The sequence below is a fragment of the Salmo salar genome, chromosome 01, assembly GCF_965601325.2.
Source record: "Salmo salar chromosome 01, fSalSal1, whole genome shotgun sequence".
Classification (NCBI taxonomy): domain Eukaryota; kingdom Metazoa; phylum Chordata; class Actinopteri; order Salmoniformes; family Salmonidae; genus Salmo; species Salmo salar.
The window spans coordinates 39549450-39573686 of record NC_138291.1 but is presented as its reverse complement, the minus strand read 5'-3'; the positions used below and the strand labels follow the sequence as shown (position 1 = coordinate 39573686).

Genomic DNA, 24237 nt, shown 5'->3' with positions numbered 1-24237 from the left:
AGGTTGAAGATTATAAACTGGGTAGTTTAGGTTCTGGATGCTGATTGGTTTACACAGCATTTGTTGTGTATCAGACAATATACCATAGGTATGACTCAACCTTACTGTTCTATTTATGTTGGTAACCAGTTTAATATAATTAAGGCACCTCAGGGGTTTGTGGTTTATGGCCAATATACCACAATTGAGGGCTGCTTCCAGTCACTCCACTTAGCATTTACCCAGGCAGCCCAATTCTGATATGTTGACCAATCACTAGTGGGAAAAAAATATCAGAATTAGATTGCCTGTGTAAATGCAGGCTAAAATCAAATTGATCCATCTCAGGTAATCCAAGCAAAATGCTTTTTCCCAACCTGGTAAAACAAGATGAGTACTGCTTGAATCTAGTGTAGGGCGTATCTACATACAGATATTTCTCCAGAAAATGTCAAAAATAACAGTAAGAGTTTAGCAGAGGTGGCTGCAGGACAACCCCCGGAGACAGATTTCTGTCTCTCATCAATGACCAGTATTGCACAAGGGAAATATTTAAAAACTTTTATTAGAAATGAGAGCTCTCATTATTTTACAAAGATACAATGGCTTTGCTCAGGGAATCGTAATACCTTCATCTAGGAATCCGTAGATCAACTTCGATTTAAAGAAGTACATTTTTTCACAATGAAATCAAGTCAAACAAACATTTTAAAATGTCCTGAATGCTTCCATTCTCTTCAGACTAATGCTGAAACTCACTGGTTCAGTATATACACTGTGTGCTAATGTTTTAATATACTGGTACAAAGATGAGGTTAAAAAGAATAAATCATTCATTACAGTTTGTGTAAAATGTATTTTTCAAATACATGGTTTTGGACAATCTGTACAAAAGAAACAAATCATAGGAAACCCCTGGGCTTAACATACATGCTTCTTATGCAACTTTTAATTGGTCAGAACTCATGTTGAAAATACAATGTTTTAAATAACAAAATACAAGTACCAAGAAACAAAGTGAAGGCCACCAAATTATGGTGTTCCCAAAAAACAAATAGGGAAAAGCAAACATTAAGGGAAAGTAGTGGGCCCTATTGAAAATGGGGGAAACATACAGTGTACAAAACATTAGGAACACCCGCTCTTTCCATGACAGACTGACCAGGTGAATCCAAATGAACGCTATGATCCCTTATTGATGTCACTTCAATCACTAAATCCACTTCAAGGGAAGGAGACAGGTTTTTAAATAAGGATTTTTAAGCCTTAAAATAGAGATATGGATTGTGTATGTGTGCCATTGAGGGTGAATGGGCAAGACAAAAAGAGTTAAGTGCCTTTGAACGGGGTATGGTAGTGTGTGTCAAGAACTGCAACGCTGCTGGGTTTTTTCACGCTCAACAGTTTCCCGTGCAAAAGGGGGTGCAACTCAATATTAGGAAGGTGTTCCTAATGTTTTGTACACAGTGTATCTACTGCATAGTAGCTCCCCAATTGAAACACAGTCAAAGTCAGCTTTTAGATGAGCACATTACATTATTTCAATATACTTTCCCATTGTCCAAACTGTAGAAGGTTCATGTCTCTATATTGTAAAAAATACAAAAGTCTCCACTAACAGAATAAATATATTTAACAAAGCAAACCATGACTTTATTTTACACAATTTCAGTTTGAGAAATCTTTCATTAAATAACTTCACTGCTGTGATATAGTTTCTGAAAATTTCCATACTAAAATAAAAACTCTGCAATTACATATAAAACGGCAAAATACACTCGCAAAGGAAATTAGTCCACTGAAATCATTTTCTCTTGTTCCACTATAAACCTTTTATTTTTTAAATTACTTTCCTTAAAAAGAACTAAAAAATAGTTTGCATAATTAATCTGTGCTGACACTGCAATAGTGGAAGACAACAGCTGCAGTTTTCAGTAAACTACATTCCCTTTCACAATTGAATTTCACACTTCCAAAATAGGGCACTCTGCTGTAACACTAGTACTTTGGCAGTTCTGATGGTGCAAGCGAACATAATTTACCTTCTTGCAAACCATGTCCAGCTGGTTAAGTGACCATTATTAACATAGGTAGGAACCCTTTACATTGTAGGTTACATACATTGCATTTGTCTGGTTCTGTCTGGGACATCATTGATTCATTACTGCATCCAGATTGGTCCCATTTGGGGAACCAGAGGAGGTTATATGTTTGTGGTTCTGACAGAGCGGTAGGAGAAAAGTGCCATGGACTGTTCAAGGATGGAGAGTCTGACGGTGTTTGGCTATATCTTGGGTTTGTAGTTTCCTTTACATTCAACTCACATGGAATCCATTTCCTGACGACTGCGATAGGTGGACTAAAATGACTACGAGGCAGGAAAGTGCAGGAAGTGGGAGTGGTGGACGGGATACGGTAGAAAGGATAAGGGGTAAAAGGAGACCGGGGGGGGCAGTCGAGTGCTTTAGGCCGCTTGCTCCTATGTGTCAGTACGTGCGTGCGTCCCAAATGCCACCCCTATGCCATATATAGTAGACTACTTTTGACTAGGGTCTCTGGTCATTTGACATGGGCTTCTGGTCAAAAGATATTCCCTATATAGGGAATAGGGTGCCATTTCAGATGTACCCTGTGTCTCCAGGGAGGCAGCGGGATGCTGGGCTGGCAGGCAGAGATGGGCAGGGTGGTCGCCATGGGAGAGGAGGCGTGTCATCACCTACACTCGACAGCCACAGTGTTCTGAGTGGGCGAGGCAGAGGAGGGGCTCATCCCAGTGTCTGACGAGCCGGATGACGTTGACGCTGTGGTGTGGGACACTGGGAGGGAGGAGAGACTAGGTTAGACAGCTGTATCTGTCTTTCATACTCTACAAAGTATCGTGGTGAGCAAAGAGACCATGGAAACAAAGCAAACCATTACAATGAAAGCTATAGACAGTAGTAAGAGGGAGACGAGGTTCGACAGCTGAATGTGTGCCAAAAACAGACTAAGGAAATATTCCAAGTAAAGCATTACAATACAGGATTACTGAGGATTAGAAGAACATTGAGTCTTCAGCGAAATCAGAGTTGAACGGAGGAAAAGCCATATTACCTTCTCTTTCCTTCTTCTTTAACCTCTTCCGCCTCCTGTCTATGGAGGCCACTTCAGACTTGAGTGACATGTAATACTTCCTTATATCCTGTAGTTTGTCTTGTAAGAAGGAAATCCTCTGAGCACTTGTCATGCTGTCCAGCTCATCTGCTCAGAGACAAAAGTTCTTATTGTAAAAGGTCAGAACAAACAAAAACAAACACACTGTGACCATTCAGCTATAAACCTATGCATGCTTTCAAAACCATTTCATTTACAACACTGAATATATTACATTTAAGAATATTCACAAAATTAAGGCTAAAATCCAAACTCCTAGGGCCAGTTTCCCGGACACAGATTAAGCCTAGTCATAATTATTATGTTTTGTCTGTCTGGGAAACCGGCCCCTGTTGTTATTCCTCATCCTCAACACCTGAGATCAGTGTGATAAGCTGATTAGGGATAAGTAGTTAGTTGAACTTACTGAGCTGGAAGGTCCACTTGTACGTGCGAGGGGAGGGGAAGGAGGACTGCTTGTCTTTGTGCTTATATTTCTCTAGCTCCTTACTGTTAGGAGAGACCAGCTTCTGGCTTCCTTTAGACATGGAGTGTTTCACTGGAGTCAGCTTACTAGAGGTGTCCATGACAGACAGGTCCTCACTGTCACTGCTGTGCCCTGTGGTCACACACATTTTAAAATACTTTATTTGAATCCACAAATCACATTACTGCCAAGACGGATTCAAACATTGGCACGTTTTTTTTTGGGGGGGGGGGGGGGGGGTGAGTTGGCAGCCTGCCATTAATGGAATTGAACAATGAAACTTACCTGCTCCGTTCTTATCAATTTTGGATGTTGTGCTTGGCCGTTTCTGGTTTCGCTTCTGCTTCTTTGCAGAAGAACTCATATGGCAGTCCATCAACCTTTTCTGACCTGATCATGAAAGGGAGAATATTGAGAATGTTTATTTCAGAGGGCAAAATCACTGTGCATTTCTCACAAAATGACCATTAACAGGTCTATCATAATCATTATTATTTTTTTTACAAATACCTAAACACAACAATGCTGTAACGTTAGGAGATACGCATCCATCAAATTATTTGCCACGGATATAAAGTCATGCAAGTCATCGTTGCCATGTTGGAAAAATGGCAGAGAAAGGCAAGCGAGTTGTGACAGCAGCGAACAGCCTGCTCTGCCCCAAGTCAGTACAGTACCGAGTCTACTGCTGCCTGGCTGCTGTGCTTTGGAAGCATGCTGAAGTATGGACTGACTGCTGGGAGCATGTCTACAACTTCATCAGCAAGCTGTCAAACTACCAGAAATACACGCCATTCATCAGTGCAGTGCCCAACAGCCATAGTTATCTAGCTAAAATTCCATCCCTGTGTCAGTGAAGCTAGCAAGAAGAAGACAGGTTATAACCTAAATCAGTTGATGAAATCACTGGCGACCGATATAAATTGCACATTTTGTGCAGGAATAGGACATGTCATTTTGTTCTTTACAATTTTCTCACTGTCTCAGTATATGCGTCTGTCTGCCCCAGTTTCACAGCGAGTGAGTCATGCACAAGACAGGTCGAAGGACACAATGCTCGCAAATAGATTTTTGGGATATTGGTAAGCGGCAGTTTGGACGTTGAGTGCGCATCGTCTCAATGCAGACTCGAGTGGTCGCTATCAAACACAACAGTAAGTGGCCACTCGATAAAAGGGCTTAGGAGTCAAGTGTTGGGTTTGAGATTCAGCCTATGACTGCGCTAGATAGAACTTCATTGTGACCAAACGCAATAGGACCATATTCTGCATTCTGAAATTATGACTTAAATCGTTTTAACAAAAACAAACAAAAATTGTTAATGTTAAGACAAATGTGCCCTTTGTCACATCCCTAAGATAGCCTATTCTATGCCATTCTTTGTGTGACCCACCTCTGTCCTTGGTGTCCCTCTCCTGTAGTGACATGCTGGAGTTGCTGGAGCTGGTGCTAGCTTCAAAGCAGTTTGAGTTGGCCAACTCGTTATCACCAAGCCCCTCCTGAGACTCCCCGGCTACACTGTCCACCTCGATGGGGACGTCGCTCTCACTCTTGGTGCTGTGGGACTCATCAGGGCTGGGGGCAGAGGTGGGGGAGAAGACCCGTGGAGGAGCAGCGCCCCCCGAGGACAGAGGGTTGTTGTGGGTCTGGTGGGAGGAGGCATTGGACGGAGGGGGAGCATGGACCTTCCCTTGACTCATCATCATTAGGAGGTCTTCTGCTAAGGTCTTGTCCTTCTCATCCAGGTCGTCCAGATCCACCTCGTGGCAGACCAGCGCCTCAGGACCGATCTGGGGCATCACCTCCTCCTCGACCCCCGAGGCTAGCTGCTCCGACCTGGGTCGACCTCCTGCTACACCTCCCTCTCCTAGACCTTGACACTGCACCTCCGGAGTGAGGGCAGGCATCTCTGTTTTAACCTCGGGCTCCGTTTTACCCTTAGCTGGTGTCAGGCGCTCCTCGCCTCTCTGTCCCCCCGCCTCCAGCCTCCATTCTGGCGAGTCGGCGGGCCGCCGGGCTGGCGACGCCATCTTGGTCATCTCTTCCCTCCTGTCCAGACGCACCTTCTTGTCCGGCGTCCTCTGCTCAGTGGCTTTACGCTTGGCCACACCTCGCTCCTCCCTGCAGATCTCCTCCTCCGTGGCTGAGTCTGTGTCCGAGTCCATGGTGGGAAGGTCAGGGATGCTGGGAATGTGCTCAGCAGGGAGACAATGAAGGACCACCATGGGCTCATCCTGCCTGTTCAGGGGGCGCGGGCAGGGAGACGACTCAGCCTCAGTGTAGTTGGGAGTGGTGGTGGTGATGATGGTGGGTGTTTCAGAGCCAGTGTCATTGTTGGTGTTCCTCTCTGGCTCACGAACGTTACTTCTACGTGCTGCTTTAGACCTGGGGGATTTCGGGGTAGGGGGGTCCTCCTCCTTGGTTCTGTCGGGTTCAGGGGTCATGGGGGGCACCTGGGGCTGCTCCTCAACTTTCTCCGGCTCCCTCCTCTCAGGGAGCGTGTCCTCCTGCTGCTCCTTCTCCTGAGGGCTGCTGGGGGGCTGGTCCTGGGCTGCGACCTGGGCTGCTGCGGCGGCCGCTGCCTCTGCCCTTCCTCTCTCCACCCGCCGGTCCTCCTCCTCCTCCTGCTTACGGGCCGTGGCGGGGTCCGTCCTCTCCGCCCACGCAGACTTCTTCTCAGGAGAATCCTCTGACTCACTGTCCTCTGACGAGTTCCCCGATTCTTCTACCAGAAGTAGAGAGGGGGGGACATTAAGGGTTAGCTTGCATCCATCAAAAGTCTAGGCTTCAGTCCTTAAAACAACAATTACTTCCCAAACACCAAGGGGCAGTTTCCCCAGACAGATTGATTTTGAGTCCATGACTAGAATTAATCTCCACTGAAAGGGCTTCATAGTCCAGGACTAAGTTTAATCGGTGTCTGGTAAAACCAGCCTCACGTGGCCAGAAACGCCCTCTAATCATTCTTAGATGTGGACTATCCTAGTTATCCTAATTAAACTAGTGACTATACTGCATCTGGAGGCATGTTGACCTACCATTGGAGGAAGAATCCCTGTCCGAGTCATACAACCCAGAGGTTCTTCTTGTGCGTCGGCGAGGGGTACCTGTTTACACAGACCGACAGACAAATCAAATCAATAGAGCTGCCACAATTCACTATTCTACATGACAGACAACGATATCAGTTCTATATAATAATACATTTCGGTCTGAACATTGTATAAGACTGCAGCCTGCTGAACGAGCTCCACGGTCTTACCCTCTCCATAATACTGATGATCGGTGCAGATTATGGTGAGGAGGAGATGGGAGAAAAGGAAGCCAGGGTTCAAGATGCACCCATGGTGTCATGTTACATGCTGGTACCTAAGTACAGGTGTCGGGTCTCTTACCCTCTCCGTTGGGCAGGGCTGATACATCAGATTTGCTCTTGCTGCTGGAGCGCCCCTCACTGCTGGGGGTCTTGGAGACGCTGCGGTTGGCGCTGGCGGGGGTGGTTCTAAGAAGAGGGCGACCTCGCTTCAAGCCACACAGCTTCCCCTGCTTGTCGTCCTCCTTCTCGCCTTCCTCTTTATTCTTCACTTTCTTTTTCTGTTTCTTTTTTGTTCCGCCCTTGTCGACAGGCCAGATTATCCGGTCTGCTTTGACCCACTCGTCATACCTAGAGGGGAAATGAAACCATTAACCCTATAGCTAGACCCACTCATTCATCTCTCAGATTATACACATACTGCTTGCACTAAGTAGCAAAATATTACATTGAAAGTCAGTCACTTCAAAAACAGATAAAGGTGGAAAAGTAATACTGAAAATACTGCTGCGATCAAGACAGCGAATTATAACATCCCTATCATCTCTTTCAGGTGGGTGAGAATGGAAGCATGTGTCCATGGGTTACCTGACGTTCCAGCCATAGTAGTGAACCAGGTAGAGGACATCTCCTCCATCATCATTCTCTGCCTTCTTGATGTTGGCCTCGTAGATCTTTTGGGTCTTCCCTCGACCGTACTTTACCTTCACCTTAATCCCTGTTACTGAGTCTTCAGAGTCTTCGTCCTCACCCCTGTCCACACACATACACACACACATACACACACGGTTAAAGGCTGTCCCTGAGAGCCTTCAAATCTTACGGTGCCCATTCACAAAAATAAAGCTAGCTAACATCAAAAGCAGGTTATTAAACACTGCCAATACTGTGGTGTATTCACTAGGAACCAAACGGAGGGATTAAACTGAACTTTTGTAACTTTGTTGCAAAAAGTTCTCAGCTGCATAACGTTTTTCGACAGTTTTCTACAACGTGCACTAATGAATGCACACCTGCTTCAAAGTTTGTTCGACATAAATGGAGCAGCTGAGCTGACATCTGTCCACAAAGATATAAAAGCCCAGGGTTCTGATGAAAAGGAGTAGAACACATTGCTTTACCCTGATAGTGCAACTAAGTAGCTTGGCGTATGCAGATATCGCTCCGCCATTTCCTGATTGCTAAAAATCTTAGTTCACCTAAGTTCAGTTTGTGACAAAATAAGCTAGTATAGTGTAGAGCCGTTATTACCAAACTGGGGTACGCCAAATAAAAATGTGATTCACATTAAAAATAAATGTATTTTATTCACATTTTCAAACAGTCCATTTATATTTTCCATTTGGGCTGAGGTTTGGCCGCCCCCCCCCCCCCCGAGTAGCCTCGTTTCACTGCCAAAAATATAATTCAACCATCTAGTGTTCAGCTAAACACCACAATATCAAATAAAGGTAGCCTAATCAAATAATTAACATCCAATCACATTAACCTTTACTCTCTCACGGGAATTCCACGAATGTTCCGTATGTAGCCAAACGTAGCTGCTGCTCATGTTGGTGTCTGTACTGATGGCACAAAAGCCATGACAGGGGAGTGGTAACGCACGTGCAAGTAGTTGCTCCCGACGCTACTTGGGTCCACTGCAGCATCCACCGAGAGGCTCTTGCTGCCAAGACGTTTTGGACGCTACAGTGAAAATGGTTAACTTTGTTAAAGCAAGGCCCCTGAACGCTTGTGTATTTTCTGCACTATGCAATGATATGGGCAGCGCTGGTTATCAAGGCGCAAAGTATTGACATGTTTTTTTTAAATTGAGAGACGAGCTTAAAGTTCTTTACTGACCATAATTTTCACTTGTCTGAACGCTTGCATGATGATGAGTTTCTCACACGACTGGCCTATCTGGGTGATGTTTTTTTCTCGCCTGAATGATCTGAATCTAGGATTACAGGGACTCTCCGCAACTATATTTAATGTGCGGGACAAAATTGAGGCTATGCTTTAAGAAGTTGGAGCTCTTCTAGGTCTGCATTAACAAGGACAACACACAGGTCTTTCCATCATAGTATGAATTTTTTTGTGTGCAAATGAACTCAAGCTTACGGACAATGTCAAATGTGATATAGCGATGCACCTGAGTGAGTTGGGTTCGCAATTACGCAGGTACTTTCCCGAAACGGATGACACAAACTGGATTCGTTATCTCTTTCATGCCCTGCCTCCAGTCCACTTACTGATATCTGAACAAGAGAGCCTCATCGAAATTGCAACAAGCGGTTCTGTGAAAATTTAATTTAATCCGAAGCTACTGCCAGATTTCTGGATTGGGCTGCGCTCAGAGTATCCTGCCTTGGCAAATCGCGCTGTTAAGACACTGATGCCCTTTGCAAACATGTACCTATGTGAGAGTGGATTCTCGGCCCTCACTAGCATGAAAACTAAATACAGGCACACTGTGTGTGAAATTATTTAAGAGACTCTCCAATACAACCAAACATTGCAGAGTTATGTGCATCCTTTCAAGCACACCATTCTCATTAACCTGTGGTGAGTTATTCACAATTTGATGAACAAATAAGGTTTAATATGTAAGATGGTTAAATAAAGAGCAAAATGATTGATTATTATTTGTGCCCTGGTCCTATAAGAGCTCTGTCACTTCCCATGAACCGGGTTGTGCCAAAAAACTCACACTCATTCTTATGTTTAAATAATGTATTGTAGGTGGAGGTGTGTGTGTGTGTGGGCAGGCTTACAATGATGGCAAAAAACAACATTTGGACTATAAAAAGTTTTGGAAACCACTGGTGTAGCGAATCATTGTACCATCTAAACCGCTGTGAAATATATTTTGCATAACAGAAGAAAAATAATTCAGCTGTGACGCTGGTTTTCCAAAGTGAAGACGCAAAAACAAAAATACTTAAGTTGGCGCCCCCCTCGGGTTCGTGCCTGAGGGAGATCTTCGTGGGCTATACTCTGCCTTGTCTCAGGGTAGTAGGTTGGTGGTTGAAGATATCCCTCTAGTGGTGTGGGCTCTATACTCTGCCTTGTCTCAGGGTAGTAGGTTGGTGGTTGAAGATATCCCTCTAGTGGTGTGGGGTCTATACTCTGCCTTGTCTCAGGGTAGTAGGTTGGTGGTTGAAGATATCCCTCTAGTGGTGTGGGGTCTATACTCTGCCTTGTCTCAGGGTAGTAGGTTGGTGGTTGAAGATATCCCTCTAGTGGTGTGGGGTCTATACTCTGCCTTGTCTCAGGGTAGTAGGTTGGTGGTTGAAGATATCCCTCTAGTGGTGTGGGGTCTATACTCTGCCTTGTCTCAGGGTAGTAGGTTGGTGGTTGAAGATATCCCTCTAGTGGTGTGGGGTCTATACTCTGCCTTGTCTCAGGGTAGTAGGTTGGTGGTTGAAGATATCCCTCTAGTGGTGTGGGGTCTATACTCTGCCTTGTCTCAGGGTAGTAGGTTGGTGGTTGAAGATATCCCTCTAGTGGTGTGGGGTCTATACTCTGCCTTGTCTCAGGGTAGTAGGTTGGTGGTTGAAGATATCCCTCTAGTGGTGTGGGGTCTATACTCTGCCTTGTCTCAGGGTAGTAGGTTGGTGGTTGAAGATATCCCTCTAGTGGTGTGGGGTCTATACTCTGCCTTGTCTCAGGGTAGTAGGTTGGTGGTTGAAGATATCCCTCTAGTGGTGTGGGGGCTGTGCTTTGACAAAGTGGGTGGGGTTATATCCTGCCTGTTTGGCCTGGTCCGGGGGTATTGTCGGACAGGGCCACAGTGTCTCCCGACCCCTCCTGTCTCAGCCTCCAGTATTTATGCTGCAATAGTTTGTGTCTCGGGGGGCTAGGGTCAGTCTGTTATATCTGGAGTATTTCTCCTGTCTTATCCGGTGTCCTGTGTCAATTTAAGTATGCTCCCTCTCTCTCTCCCTGAGCCCTAGGACCATGCCTCAGGACTACCTGGCCTGATGACTCCTTGCTGTCCCCAGTCCACCTGGTCATGCTGCTTCTCAGTTTCAACTGTTCTGCCTGCGGCTATGGAACCCTGACCTGTTCACTGGACGTACTACCTTGTCCCGGACCTGCTGTTTTGGACTCGCTCTCTACCGCACCTGCTGTCTAACTCTGAATGATCGGCTACGAAAAGCCAAGTGACATTTACTCCTGAGGTTCTGACCAGTTGCACCCTCTACAACCACTGTGATTATTATTATCTGACCCTGCTGGTCATCTATGAACATCTTGGCCATTTTCTGTTATAATCTCCAGAAGAGGACTGGCCACCCCTCAGAGCCTGGTTCCTCTCTAGGTTTCCTCCTAGGTTCTGGCCTTTCTAGGGAGTTTTTCCTAGCCACCGTGCTTCTACATCTGCATTGCTTGCTGTTTGGGGTTTTAGGCTGGGTTTCTGTACAGCACTTTGTGACATCGGCTGATGTAAAAAGGGCATTATAAATCAATTTGATTGATTGATGAACAAGAAGCATAGAAATCGCACACATAGAATAGGTCTACCGCTTCTTAGACTTGCTTTCAAATAGAATGATAGAAATGTGAGTTATAGATCTATGTGAAATTGGTCAAGTCCCCCAGAAAGTTACACATTGCCACTTTAAGGGTTTTCTACAGACCCCCGTTCCGTGATCTAACAAAAGAGTCCTAAAAAATACCTTTGGGCTCACTGTAGAGCCATCCGAACAAGGCCCTCAAACTCAGCGAAGAAGCTCTTCAGTCAGTACTACAAGCACCACTCCAATTTCACATGATAGAAATGGGTCGTATTCATTAGTTCACACCGTAGCAAACCGTTTTACAACGAAAATGTGAGTTTCTTATTGGACAAGTTCAGATAAACCCTCCACGTTTCAGTCAGTTTGCTTCCTAGTAAATATGACCATTAGCTCTGCACGTTACAGCAACAAAAGAAATCTGCAGCACTGCCATCCAATAGGAAACCAACCCTGAAACATGACATCACAAAACTTCAGCAAGTATGTGAAACCACACGTTGATTGTAATCACATTCCTCCCGTTTGTGTGTTACACAATTCATGACATTCTAGTCGGTTCAATGGCCACACATCCTGACATGTACAAAATAGAGGAACTTGAGAAGATTAACATTTGGCAGCTAATAGACTTGATGCCCTGAGGTGACATTCAATTATTACATCATCTTGAACATTCCATGAATTCTATCACCATTTATTTTACACCGACAGTTCATTAACATTCAACTGTACCTTTCTCCGACTCTCCTCTCGCCGTCTTCCTCATCCTCCAACTCCTCCTCCTCCTCCTCCTCCTCTTCGTCCTCAGACTCTTTATCGGACTCCTCCAGGCGTTGGCTGCGTCTGTTCCCCGGGGTGTCCCCTCCATCTGACCTGCTGCCGTCTCTCGGACCTCCAGTCTCCTCTCCGCTGGTCTCCCCCACACCACTCTGCTCCTCCTTCTCTTTGATCTTCTCCAGCTTTGAGGGCTCCTTCACCTCAGCTTTGACCGGGGTCACAGTGCACCGTCTCCTCCCCTGAGATAAAGAAGAAAGTAAAGTGATTAGTGTCTGTGGAGGTGGAACCCTAGGCTGCCTGCAGCAAAACTACCTACAGCTCCGTCTCAAATGTATTTCCTCTATTCCTCGCATCCTCCCTCCGGCTCCTTCTCAAAACGCATTGAAAGAAGATCCGAGGGAAGGAACAGTAGAAAGCCATCTCAATGAAAGAGAACCAACACTGGTCACGCTGACTGACCATGAAACTGAACAGGATTTCAATCTAACAGAGTCCAAAATTGAATTGTCTTCAGTGTCATGTACAAATTACGCCAAAAAAATGTAAATAAACAACTCTTACTAACCCTGGGAGAGGAGACATCTTTGTCGCTCTCGCTCCCCGACTCTGCCTCCTCCTGGGCAGGCTTGTCCTCCATGGCCGCAGCAGACTCAGTTTTGACGGATGGTGTTGGGCCCTGGCACTCCTTCACCTCAGAGATCTGGGCAGCCTTCTCTTCTGTCTGGGACTGGGAGGCTGGCGGATCCTCGCTGTGGTGGATGGTCCTGAAGACGATGCAGGCTGAGCGACAGTACTCCTCGAAGCCATACAGGTACCTACACACACACACAATGTATTAGCACTCCCTCAGGCACAGTAGACATCACTCACAACACTTAGAAACAATCTTGGTGCATAAAAACAGAAATATCAATCAAATCTATTTATAAAGCCTTTTTTACAGCGACATATTTCACAAGTGCTTTACAGTAATCTGGCCTAAAATACAGTTTGAAGCACAGAAAATGACTCAACAGCTTCAAAAGAAAGAACCATCTGGTAAAGACCGTTTGTAAGTCTGAGTGAAGTGATCAAACACCTACTTTCTATAGGCAGTCTTCACATTGTAGGAGGCAGCAGAGTTTAGGACGGGAATGCCAAGGTCTATGTAGATTTGTTTCCACACAGATCCACTTTCAATCTGCAAAAAAACACCATCACAATAACCATTCATGTAGGCTACGCTTTATCAAGAATATATTCAACAAAAGAAAGAGGTACTGAGACAAAACGCTACCAACATCACTTGATCGAGCGAGTCCAAATTATTAAGTCGTTTTTGCAGGCCTGTTTTCTTTGCCCTCATAGCAGCCGATGTGCAAAACACCAGCCAGACAGACACCCCTTGACCTTGACAGTCCACTAAAAACCTACACGCTGCAATTTTGCTTACAGAGACGCAGGAGAGGCAAGGCAAAGCTGGAGAGAACAGGTTGTTCACATTAGACGACGAGACCAGACAGTCTGCCTGCCGCTGCAGTGAAGAGGGAGGGAGAGAGAGCAAGCTGTAGAGATGATGCACTCACTTTGTCACAGCCCCCCTGGTGGTAGACTAGCCTGAAGAGCTTGAAGAGGTTCAGATCCTTGTAGCCGAGCACAGGAGGCTTGTTAATTGGCGTCCCTGAGGAGGAAAGGATGAGAAGAGCAGAGGGACGTTACACAGAGGAAAAGTAGCCACATTTTAGGGCATTGAAAAATCACAGGAGGATCCTTTTATTTCATGGGTTGTCGTTGAATGAGTGATTAGAATACATTGTGTTACAAAGACCTGCAGTGAAATCAAATGAAAGATGGATGGGCAATTCAGAGCCAGGCCAGGCAGTGTGTGCGTGCACTAAAGTGTTGTGTTCAGTAAAAGTCATATGAAAGATCGCCAATTATTTCCCATTCTTCTCCCTGACGTGTGCACTGATTCACTCTCTCAAGGATGTAAAAGCACTGGATAGGTGTGGAGAGTGTCCACCATATTTCTTACATCAATCCAATGGTTTCAAACTCTTGTGGGTTAGTGAGTGAGGTAATGCACAATTCAGGGCTGCATCCCAAAATGGTACCCTATTCCCTATATAGTCCCTGGTCAAAAGTAGGGCACTATATAGGGAATAGGATGCCATTTGGGACGTAGACAAGCTGGAAGATAAATGGGACAGGGCTGAAGGCTCACCTCGATCCTCCATGAACTTATACAGCTGCTGCAGGAAGTGATCTCTCTCCTCTGGGTCTGCCTCATCCTCAGGCTGCAGGAAACATACACCTTGGTTATATAGGCAAATTAGACATGAACTGACAATTACTTATAATAGCCATTATCCTTCATTGAGTGTGCTGCTAATTTGACACGGTCTCGACAAAAACACACTTGAGTCAAAATATCAACGCAACTAACTTGGTAAAAAAGGTTACTTTTTTTAATGATAAAGACAAAAACCTTAGTCAGAATCTCTACTGACTAGTCTAGCAGAGTACACAAGGTGACATGCAAGCCATCAGTCTTGACACAACTAATTCATTCCTGTAGCGTTAGCAATGCTACTAGAGCAGAGGAAGTTTTCCATGTATGCCAAGGCCAGTAGTCAGTCAGGTGCTGAGATTATTTTGAGCTCACGCTTTGCCTCTGAAGTCGTTGCACATTCTGTTACTTGTCAAGCCAAGTCACTTGGGCAAAACAACTTACTGTAGGTTAAATTCAAGGACAGATTTAATGGTTAAATATATTTAACACTCACTCATCCGATAGCCAAGAGAAACATGTCATCATAACTTCCGATGAGTTTGCGAAACCATTCTCAGAGAATCATATTGTACGGTGTGTTACCTATTCACAGCATCCATGGCCATAGATATGGCTCCCTATGTACAGTGCCTTCAGAAAGTATTCAGACCCCTGGACTCTCTCCACATTTTGTTACGTTGCAGACGTAATTATAAATGAAAAAAAAATAAAAACATTTCAAAGTCCTAAGAAATCGACACACAATACCCCATAATTACAAAGCGAAGAGAGTTTACATTTTTGCAAAAACCAAGCCATGAGGTCGAAGGAATTGTCCGTAGAGCACCGAGACAGGATTGTCTCAACACAATCCTCTCTCGGTGCTCCCCCTTCTAGGGAAGGGTACCAAAATATTTCTGCAGCATTGAAGGTTCCCGAAAACACCATGGCTTCAATCATTCGTAAATGGAAGAAGTTTGGAACCACCACGACTCTTCCTAGAGCTGGCCGCCCCGCCAAACTGAGCAATTGTGGGAGAAAATCCTTGGTCGCGTATGTGACCAAGAACCCGATGGTCACTGACAGAACTCCAGAGTTTGTCTGTGGAGATGGGAGAACCTTCCAGAAGGACAACCAGCACTCCACCAAATCAGGCCTTTATGTTAGAGTGGCCAGACGGAATTCACTCCTCAGTATAAGGCACATGACAGCCCACTTGGAGTTTGCCAAAAGGCACCTAAGGAATCTGACCATGAGAAACAAGATTCGCTGGTGTGATGAAACCAACATTGAAGCGTCACATCTGGAGGAAACATGGCACCATCATGCTGTGGGGATGGTTTTCAGTGGCAGGGACTGTGAGACTAGTCAGGATCGAGGCAAAGATGAACGGAGCAAAGCACAGAGAGATCCTTGTTGAAAACCTGCTCCAGAGTGCTCAGGACCTCAGACTGGGCCGAAGGTTCACCTTCCAACAGGACAACGACCCTAAGCACACAGCCAAGACAATGCAGGAGTGGTTTTGGGACAAGTCTCTGAATGTCCTTGAGTGGCCCAGCCAGACCCTGGACATGAACACAAACGAACATCTCTGGAGAGACCTGAAATTAGCTGTGTAACGACGCTCCCCATCCAACCTGACAGAGCTTGAGATGATCTGCAGAGAAGAATGGGAGAAACTCCCCAAATACAGGTGTACCAAGCTTGTAGCGTCATACCCAAGAAGACACGAGGCTGTAATCACTGCCAAAAGTGCTTCAACAAAGTACTGAGTAAAGGGTCTGAATACTTATGTAAATGTGATATTTTATAGTTTTTATTTTATTTCTAAAAACCTGTTTTTGCTTTGTCTTTATGGGATATTGTGTGTAGATTGATGAGGGAAAAATTATAATCCATATAAAATGTGGAAAAAGTCAAGAGGTCTGAATACTTTCCTGAATGCACTGTACATATATTACTAAACAGATACTGTCACAGTACACTGAAGTCTAAAATGGAGGAACTAGAAAGAAAAATCAACAATGTCCATGCCATTGTAATCTATGTAGGCTGTGATATGTAATGTGTGAATTATACCTTGACTGACAAAGTGCCCCAGACACAAGCAAATACACAGTGAAGTGAACCAATTTCACTCATGAGAAGCAAAGCCTTTATGACAAGCAGCAGAGGTAGAAAGAACTCGAGTCAGGAGCCTCCACTGGCCCTCAGCCAATCCCCACAGCCCCTCTCTAAAACGATAGGAAGTAGCTGCCAGTTGCTATGGGAACAGTGTCTGAAACCACACGAATGGCCATTTGTCCCAAACTCTGGGAGCAGAAAGAACCATTGTTGTTCCGGAGGAAGGGGCTTTCCCACACACTGGGACTAAGTCCAAAATGGCACCCTATTCCCTATGGGCCCTGGTCAAAAGTAGTACACTAAGAGGGAATAGGGTGCCATTTGGGACGCAATCAGGGTCTATTGGGAGTCTGGCTCAATCAATTTTGGCTCAGTAGCCACAAGATGTCAGAAAGGGAATGCAATGAATGCATGGTGCCAAGCCAACTTTATTCTCAAAGCAGGTGAGGTCACTACAATACACAGCTGGGTTTACATTACTGAGAGCCGGCCCTCAGATAAAGCTTATCACGACAAAATGAATATGCAGCAAAGAGAGTGATAACTTCCTTTCTCTCTCCATAAATTAGTAGCTATTCAAGCAGGTTGTAATGGTCATTGTTAGTAGAGTATAACACAGGTCAGTAAACAGTCAAAACACTGGATAAGCTACTGCCTTGTCAAAACTGATAGAAAGACTTCATTTATGAATATAAAAAGGCTCTGGCCTAATCATCACCTAAAAGGAAAGTGACTTACTTGTAGTCTTAAAATAACCCTCCAGACTAAAACCATGTTCTTCTTACCTCATCATTGGTATCTTCCTTCTCCTCCTCCTCCTCCTCCTCCTCCTTCTCCTCCTCCTCTTCCTCCTCCTCATCGTCACTCTCCTTTCCTTCTGTGTCCTCCTCGTCACTGCTGGAGGATTCTAAAATCTCACTCATGTCCATCTTCCAACTGTCAGGAACTACCTTGGTCTTGAGGAAATGCACTGCCCCATCCAACCCTGAGAGTAGTCAGAAAAAGGGTACTTTCACACATAGTTCAAATCAGACGTAGATTATGTTACATTGTTGTTGTCTCCCCCCCCCCCCCCCCCCCCCCCATCTGGTCCAGTTGGTTTCACATTGCTAAATGTCCAAACAAAACCACGTCATTTGTTTATTAGAGAAAAATTATCATCAAGTTCAATCCGTCTAGGATTACCAAGAAGCATAACTTGTCGCAAACTTCATTACTTTCGCTTTGGTCTTCCAACAACATTCGGGAGGGAATAGCCGCTCTCACTGGGATGTGAATAGCCTATATCCCCGGTATAGCCTGGATGCGATCACAAAATGTTTCAGAGATAAAGTAATGGTACTACGTGCATTTTATGAAATGCACGCAGTCAAACAACCAATAATACTCCTTGGTTATTTTCCCGTTTAGTTCGGACTGCGTTCTCACCTGCAGCGAACCGCACCACGGTAAGAATGGAATCGGACTGAGACCACCCTTTTTGAGCGAACCACGGTGAGTTTAATGCGCAGTGTTCACACACACACCAGTCCAAACGAACCGTACTAAGGGTGGGAAATACGCCAGAGTTCGGAAAAACCGCTCCGACCCAATTTGGTGAAAGCCCCCTATGTAAAGAGTTAGGCCTACAGGTCAATTTCATCTCAATTCAGTTGAAATAAACATAATAACATTCGGTTTTGGAACTTACTGCAATTGTAAGTGTTGAGCCCTAGGTGAGCCATCCTTACCTTTCCTGGGTGAGAACTCAGGTTTAGAGATGCTGTCCATGTTCACTTCATGGATCTCCTTTCTTGCCACAGTGTGACTGAAAAACAACAAACATCTAAATGTGCATTCAGATTATTTTTTTTCAGAGTACCAATTCTGAGAAGACTGCAACAGCGATTTACATTATACATGTGTATTTACATTGCATGGCAGGGCAAACGTATACCAAGACATGTTTGTAAATGAACTGGGAATTCTTTAAAACTGTATTATGTAAAAGTAGGATGCACAACACTTACAATTTGGAGTCTGCAAATGATCTGACTAAACATTGGTCCTTCTTGACTGTCAAGTCATCATTGCAGCTGGGTGATATCACCTAGACAGAACCAATAAAGAACAGTTAGGAACAATCATACAACAAGGGCCAACGGTCTAGGAGGGTTTTTGACCATTTGCTCTCAATTTCACAAGGAGTTGTTTTTCAGGTGGTTGTATGAACAGAACTAACATCTCCATGACACTGCTCAATTAGCAGGTAGGACAAGTGTAGCTGAATGTGAAAGAGTTGTACAGATCAGGGACGTTTCAATCTAACTTGTCAATGGCTGCTATAAGGTCTAGGACCATTTAATTATACCATACATATTGAGAGAGCAAGAGAGAAAGTGAAAGAGAGCAGAGAAAGAAACAGCGTGTGTAACTGGGGCTGTGCAGGTTGTGACTCACCAGGGCCAGGTACCAGGATGTCCGCTCTGTCCCAGTCTGAACACTGGCCACTTTACCCATCAGGTCATCGTTTAGCCTCCTCCTGTCTTCATTGTCATCTTCACTGGAAGACGACTCCTTGTCATCGTCCGCACTGAGGAGTTGAACAAAAGGACTCCCCATCAGAACAAAATCGTTACAGGTCAGAAGCTATAGTCCGTCTCCATCAAAACATTTAGTCTCAGTCAAAAGCTTCGACAGAGCTCTATAGAAGCTCAACGCTGTATCAATCACAAAGGCCTATATATCTTGCTATGTTGTTGTATATAAATGACCATGTCTGAATGTATGCAGGCAGAGCATTTAAAGAAGCATGCTTGCTATAGATTAAAATCATACTGGTAAATGTAAGAGGTAATGCTTGTTAAGTCATAAAACCGTATCTAAAGGAAAGAACGGTGTGGTTCCCTATAGCCAAAAGTAAAAGAACGGTCAACTTACTGAGCCTGAGATGACCTCCTCCCTCCGCGGTTTCCCTTCTTCCCGATGACGGGGGTCCCAAAGTGCTCTGGGTTGGTTAGGGGCAGTTGGTCCAACGTCTAGATGTGAGGGAGAGGTGAAAGGAGAGGGCTTAATCAATATGTTAACGTGTAACATAACGGAGAGGCCAGCAAATCAAATGGCTAAGAAAAGAGTCAGGTCAGAATAGTAGTCCCTTTACCTCGCTCTCAGCAAAATGTCTTTCTCCCTTCAGACACAGTGACGTCCTGCGGAGTGTCTTCTCATCCCCATCGTCAAACACTGGAACACATGAAAAACAGCGCCCCATGCAAAAGTTTAAAAAAAACGGCACCCCTTGCAAAAGTCACACCAAAATATGAGACTTCCTAAGGACTTTATATAGACAAATAGTTATTAACCATTAGGCAAGTTGAGAGAAAAATGGGGAAAATGCAACCAACAAAGACGTACAGTGTGTACGTTAACATTAACTGAAGAGCAGGCATTGTATATTAGTTTGGGTGTTGTTGCTGTACTTGCCCACTGTGTACCAACTGGCGTCTGTGAGTTTGTTGATGGTTGCCTCACTGCAGATCCCCTCTGCACTCTTCACCTCCACTGTGGAGCCCACCTGCAAAAGGAAACAAAGGGATGAGACTGAAACACCTCATACGTTCTGCTCTTTTACTCCCATTTCAACAAGAACTCAAAACGGCAAAAGTTAAGAGACTTCCCCTAAATAAAGAACAATGTGCCTGAGCAGAGCGAAAGCCTAACGCATATGTTCAAACAATGAAAAGTGAACCACACAGGGCTTCGAAAACATCAAGAAAGAAAAACTGAGGCCATTTTGAACCGTCGGGGAACTTTGAATGTGTAACACTTGCAGTGCCATTGATGTTGAAAAACAGGTGATCAGCATGCTTTGCCAGAGCATTAGTCACATGACCATTACAATTAGGCAATATACATAAGCTTAACGTCAACAATACCCAATATGTACCAACTGTCCCCGTTCTACTCCTGTCACAAGCACAGCACCATTGTTGTATCCGACAGATCAGCTCTTAGAATCATGTGATTAACAGATTATTTATTCTGAGAACCAAAAGGACACTGAGGGCCTAACTAATATTTTCCTTATCTTCCTGTGACAAGTTTGGTGGTGCCAGTTAGTTCCAACTTACCCTTAACGGTCCTTTCACTTGATCATCTTGAACAACTTGCGAGGTGGTGTCTCCTTTGACCATCACCTAGGGAGAGAGACAAAGAAATAGAATGAATGAGATAAGAAGTTCAGTCAAGGTGAAATAATTCAGTTGTGTAACAGACAAAACTCTTCCCTTCCTGACCTGTCCCCAAGGGACTTTAGATGAACTCCTGTATTCAGGGGCTACACATGGCAGTGCTGGAAGACAACGATACGGTAGTAGGTTTGTGCTTATAGTATTAACAGGGAATGGTGCCTTCACTTGCAAACTCACTGTTTCCTCATTGTTCACATCAGTTTTTATTTATTTAACTAGGCAAGTCAGTTAAGAACAAATTCTTATTTCAAATGACAGCCTATGTTTAATGTGGAAAAAGTTCAATGGGGCTTCCTACCATGTCCCATGAAACAATCAGTCAAGGGAACTCTGACCTTGTGACAATCATAATGGAAGTGGCAAAGCAAAGGAGAATAATGGAGAATACAGGAGGTCAGGTCACAATGTTGCTACCTGGTGATTGGTGGGGGATCATCTGGTCTTGAAACAATAACCATCATCAACCAGAAGCAGGTTCACCAACTCCACATTTTCACAATGGGTTTTGAATACAAAAGTACATATTAACTTAAATTCCTAGTCCTATCCATAGCTCAAAAACATACAAAACAAGACTTGACTAATCCAAGCATTTTCAGTCCCCATTTAATGTACATTCATGTGTATTACCAAATGTTGAAACCAACAGATTAGGTTAGTAATTGAATACAAACTACCTGCTGATTAACAGCAGAATATACAAACATTCCAGTATCGCCTGTGTTTATTGTTGTGTTATGATTATGTCATGACTAAATTAACTTTTTTTGGAGTGTGTACCTGGTACTATGTAGGCTGTTACAGACTACCTAATGCTTTATAAAACAAACTGAGGAAAACTGTTCATAGAACAAGTCTCTACTTGAAAGATGCCACTGGCAGACACTAATATCTAGATTAGAGAGAAGGGGTTCTTTTGCAGCAAAACTGTCACCCGAAACTGGACAATCAGCTTGTCTATATAAAACAACATATTGTTATATGTGGACATCAACATTTGCTGACACAACGGACCATTCCACTAACTACCTTGTTTGATTAGTGTCATTGTCCCAAATGACACACGACCTATATAATGCACTACTTTTGACCACAACCCTATGGGTCCTGGTCAGAAGTAGTGCACTAGAAAAGGTAATAGGCTGCCATTTGGGGTGGAGCCATTGTTGTGTGGTGCTCTTACCTTAACCTTCACCATCCGTTTAACAGTCTTGATTTTTGCCTCACAGAAGGCACCTCTGTATTTGGCACTGACCTCCGTCCCCACGGTCAGGTAGGCAGGCTCGTTTGCTGCCTGTGAGAAAAACAGACACGCCATAACATGCATCATTGTACTTACTTCGGAACAAAACAGTTAGGCCACTATTTAATGAAATGTCCATGAAGCATGAACTTGTAACACCGATCAAATGCCACAAACATGAAGTTGCATTCGCATTTTTCATCTAAACATCTTGTTCAGGAAAAGGTGGTGGTGACGCCTAGATTAAAACGTGAGAACATTTAAATTAATTGTGAAACATATGCCTGACATTCTGACACATTCAAGTTGATATGTTGTTGCCAACCATATACAGTTGACCCTGTCTCTTTTTTGCAAGCTCAGTGAAAGAGGCGTCGGCTTCACTCCTGTTTTCAACTGAGGTTAGCCAAGTGACTTACCTTCATCGTAGAGACTATATGAGGGAGTCCAGCTCGATTGGTTTTGATTGCTGTAAAACAATATAGTAATAGCAGATTATTAAAGACGTGTCAGAATAGCTATAAATTGGGACAATGAATAAATATACTAGCTAACAAACTAGCTAGCTACTTAACGCATTCTTTTCAAGCTCGATGCAGCCGCCCCCTCCCTCCAGATTTACAAAAATGTGTAGGTAGCTAGTTTTAACTGTATGCTGATTGTTAAAATAGACCTCAAATAATTAGTCGGAAGCTTTTTAAAAAGAGGACGTTGCACATAGACAAGAAGAATAATGCGTGTTTCTTCCCGCTTGCCTCGCAATCTGACTGTGTGTGTCACGTCGCCATCATAGCTCGCCGTGCTGCACCATGTCAGGCTGGGGGTTCATTCCAAACTGCTTGAAATAACGTTACAAACAACATCTGTTTCTAAAATGTGTGCCACACAGTCATCTTAAACAAGGTTGTTTCAGTAAAACGGAAAATATAAAAATATCGTCAGTCTTTGTGAAAATAAGGAAAGACAGAATATTTCTCTCAACTCGGGAGCTAAATTTAGCTACCTAGCTAGCTAACTTCACCATACTAAGGTTAGCTAGCTAAGAACAGTTTATCGATATGGCGATTTAAACCGCCTTGCTAGTCCTTGAGTTTGTCAGCTAGCTAGTTCCGGCATAACATTTCAAACGGTGGTTCTCTTTTGGATAAACGAGAAGCAGGTAGTTCACGACGATAAAACAAAAAGTATCAGGACAACAATTATTTATTTATTATACAGTTTCACAAAAGGCGCATACATTTCTTCACTGCAAAAACAAGCCGACTGGTCACTGCCATTCAATTCCTTACGGTCTAATCTGGCAAGACAAAATAAAGAGACATTGAGCTAAGTGTCCTCCGTATTTAACAAAACGGGTGTCACCTTGATCTAAATAGCTTGAACTGTTTGTAATTCATTTGAGAGGAATATTAGCTAATATTTTTTTATACTTACTGCAACGACCCGACTGCTCACCACTTGCTAGAGTTGCAAAGCAATACACGAAGAATAAGCTTGATCCGAAGCTGTGTTTCTCGAAATCAGATTGGCTGCCATGACAGTGGTGGTCAAATCGCAGAAATGTGATTGGTCAACACATGCTTCAAATGCTATAGGACATAACTAATCTGTATTGATGGTTGGTAGAGATGAAATCGGCTCTTTGAGGGAAAAGTTGCCATTGGTCCTCATATACTTGACTTTTTTATCCTCCAGAACACCCCACTATGGAAATATGATTGGCTTTTCTTATCTCTATCCAAGCCTTTCACTGGTTAGACATATTTTACCATGGACCGCCTATTTTCGACACTGGCTGGAAGCTTCCTTGTCACTCCTAAGGATGGAAATGGACTGTATGTGAAAACACGTGCCATTTCTACACACTCGTTGGATGGTGCTAGCCGTGACTCGTATTTGAACTAAGGAGTTACTAGCTATTTAGTCGTGTGCTGGGGATAGAATGCGATACGAGTTAAATACTCAAGATCGATTTGTTTGTGGTCGAGGGCAATGGCGCCGTGTACATGTTTGTAGGACGTCAGCGGGCAAGTTGGTTTACGTAACCGGAAACATGTGCAGGTAAAAGCGGTCCTCGCTATCCGGCTTTTTTGGGAAGTCCCTACCCCATTGAAGTTATTTTAAATGGTTAGACTTATGGCACATAGTTTCTAAACATACTGTATTGTCCTTCGTTATGGATAAGGTTAGGGTATGGACG

General features: G+C 44.1%; 1 protein-coding gene across 1 annotated transcript; it reads right to left on the bottom strand.

Moving 5' to 3' along the window:
* Nucleotides 1-526: 526 nt before the first annotated feature.
* On the bottom strand, nucleotides 527-23555 carry arid4a (AT-rich interaction domain 4A). Its single transcript, XM_014194664.3, has 24 exons — nucleotides 23472-23555; nucleotides 22457-22506; nucleotides 21978-22088; nucleotides 20675-20740; nucleotides 20028-20118; nucleotides 19708-19787; nucleotides 19488-19585; nucleotides 19008-19140; nucleotides 18578-18657; nucleotides 18299-18375; nucleotides 17354-17553; nucleotides 14397-14469; nucleotides 13759-13853; nucleotides 13276-13373; nucleotides 12759-13008; nucleotides 12149-12432; nucleotides 7500-7664; nucleotides 6994-7262; nucleotides 6637-6705; nucleotides 4992-6323; nucleotides 3884-3988; nucleotides 3539-3730; nucleotides 3073-3219; nucleotides 527-2795 (listed from the first exon to the last, which is right to left on the bottom strand). The coding sequence occupies exons 2-24, from the start codon at nucleotides 22460-22462 to the stop codon at nucleotides 2692-2694; spliced, it is 4125 nt and encodes a 1374-aa protein (XP_014050139.3). The 5' UTR covers nucleotides 22463-22506; nucleotides 23472-23555; the 3' UTR covers nucleotides 527-2691.
* Between the last annotated feature and the right edge of the window lie 682 nt (nucleotides 23556-24237).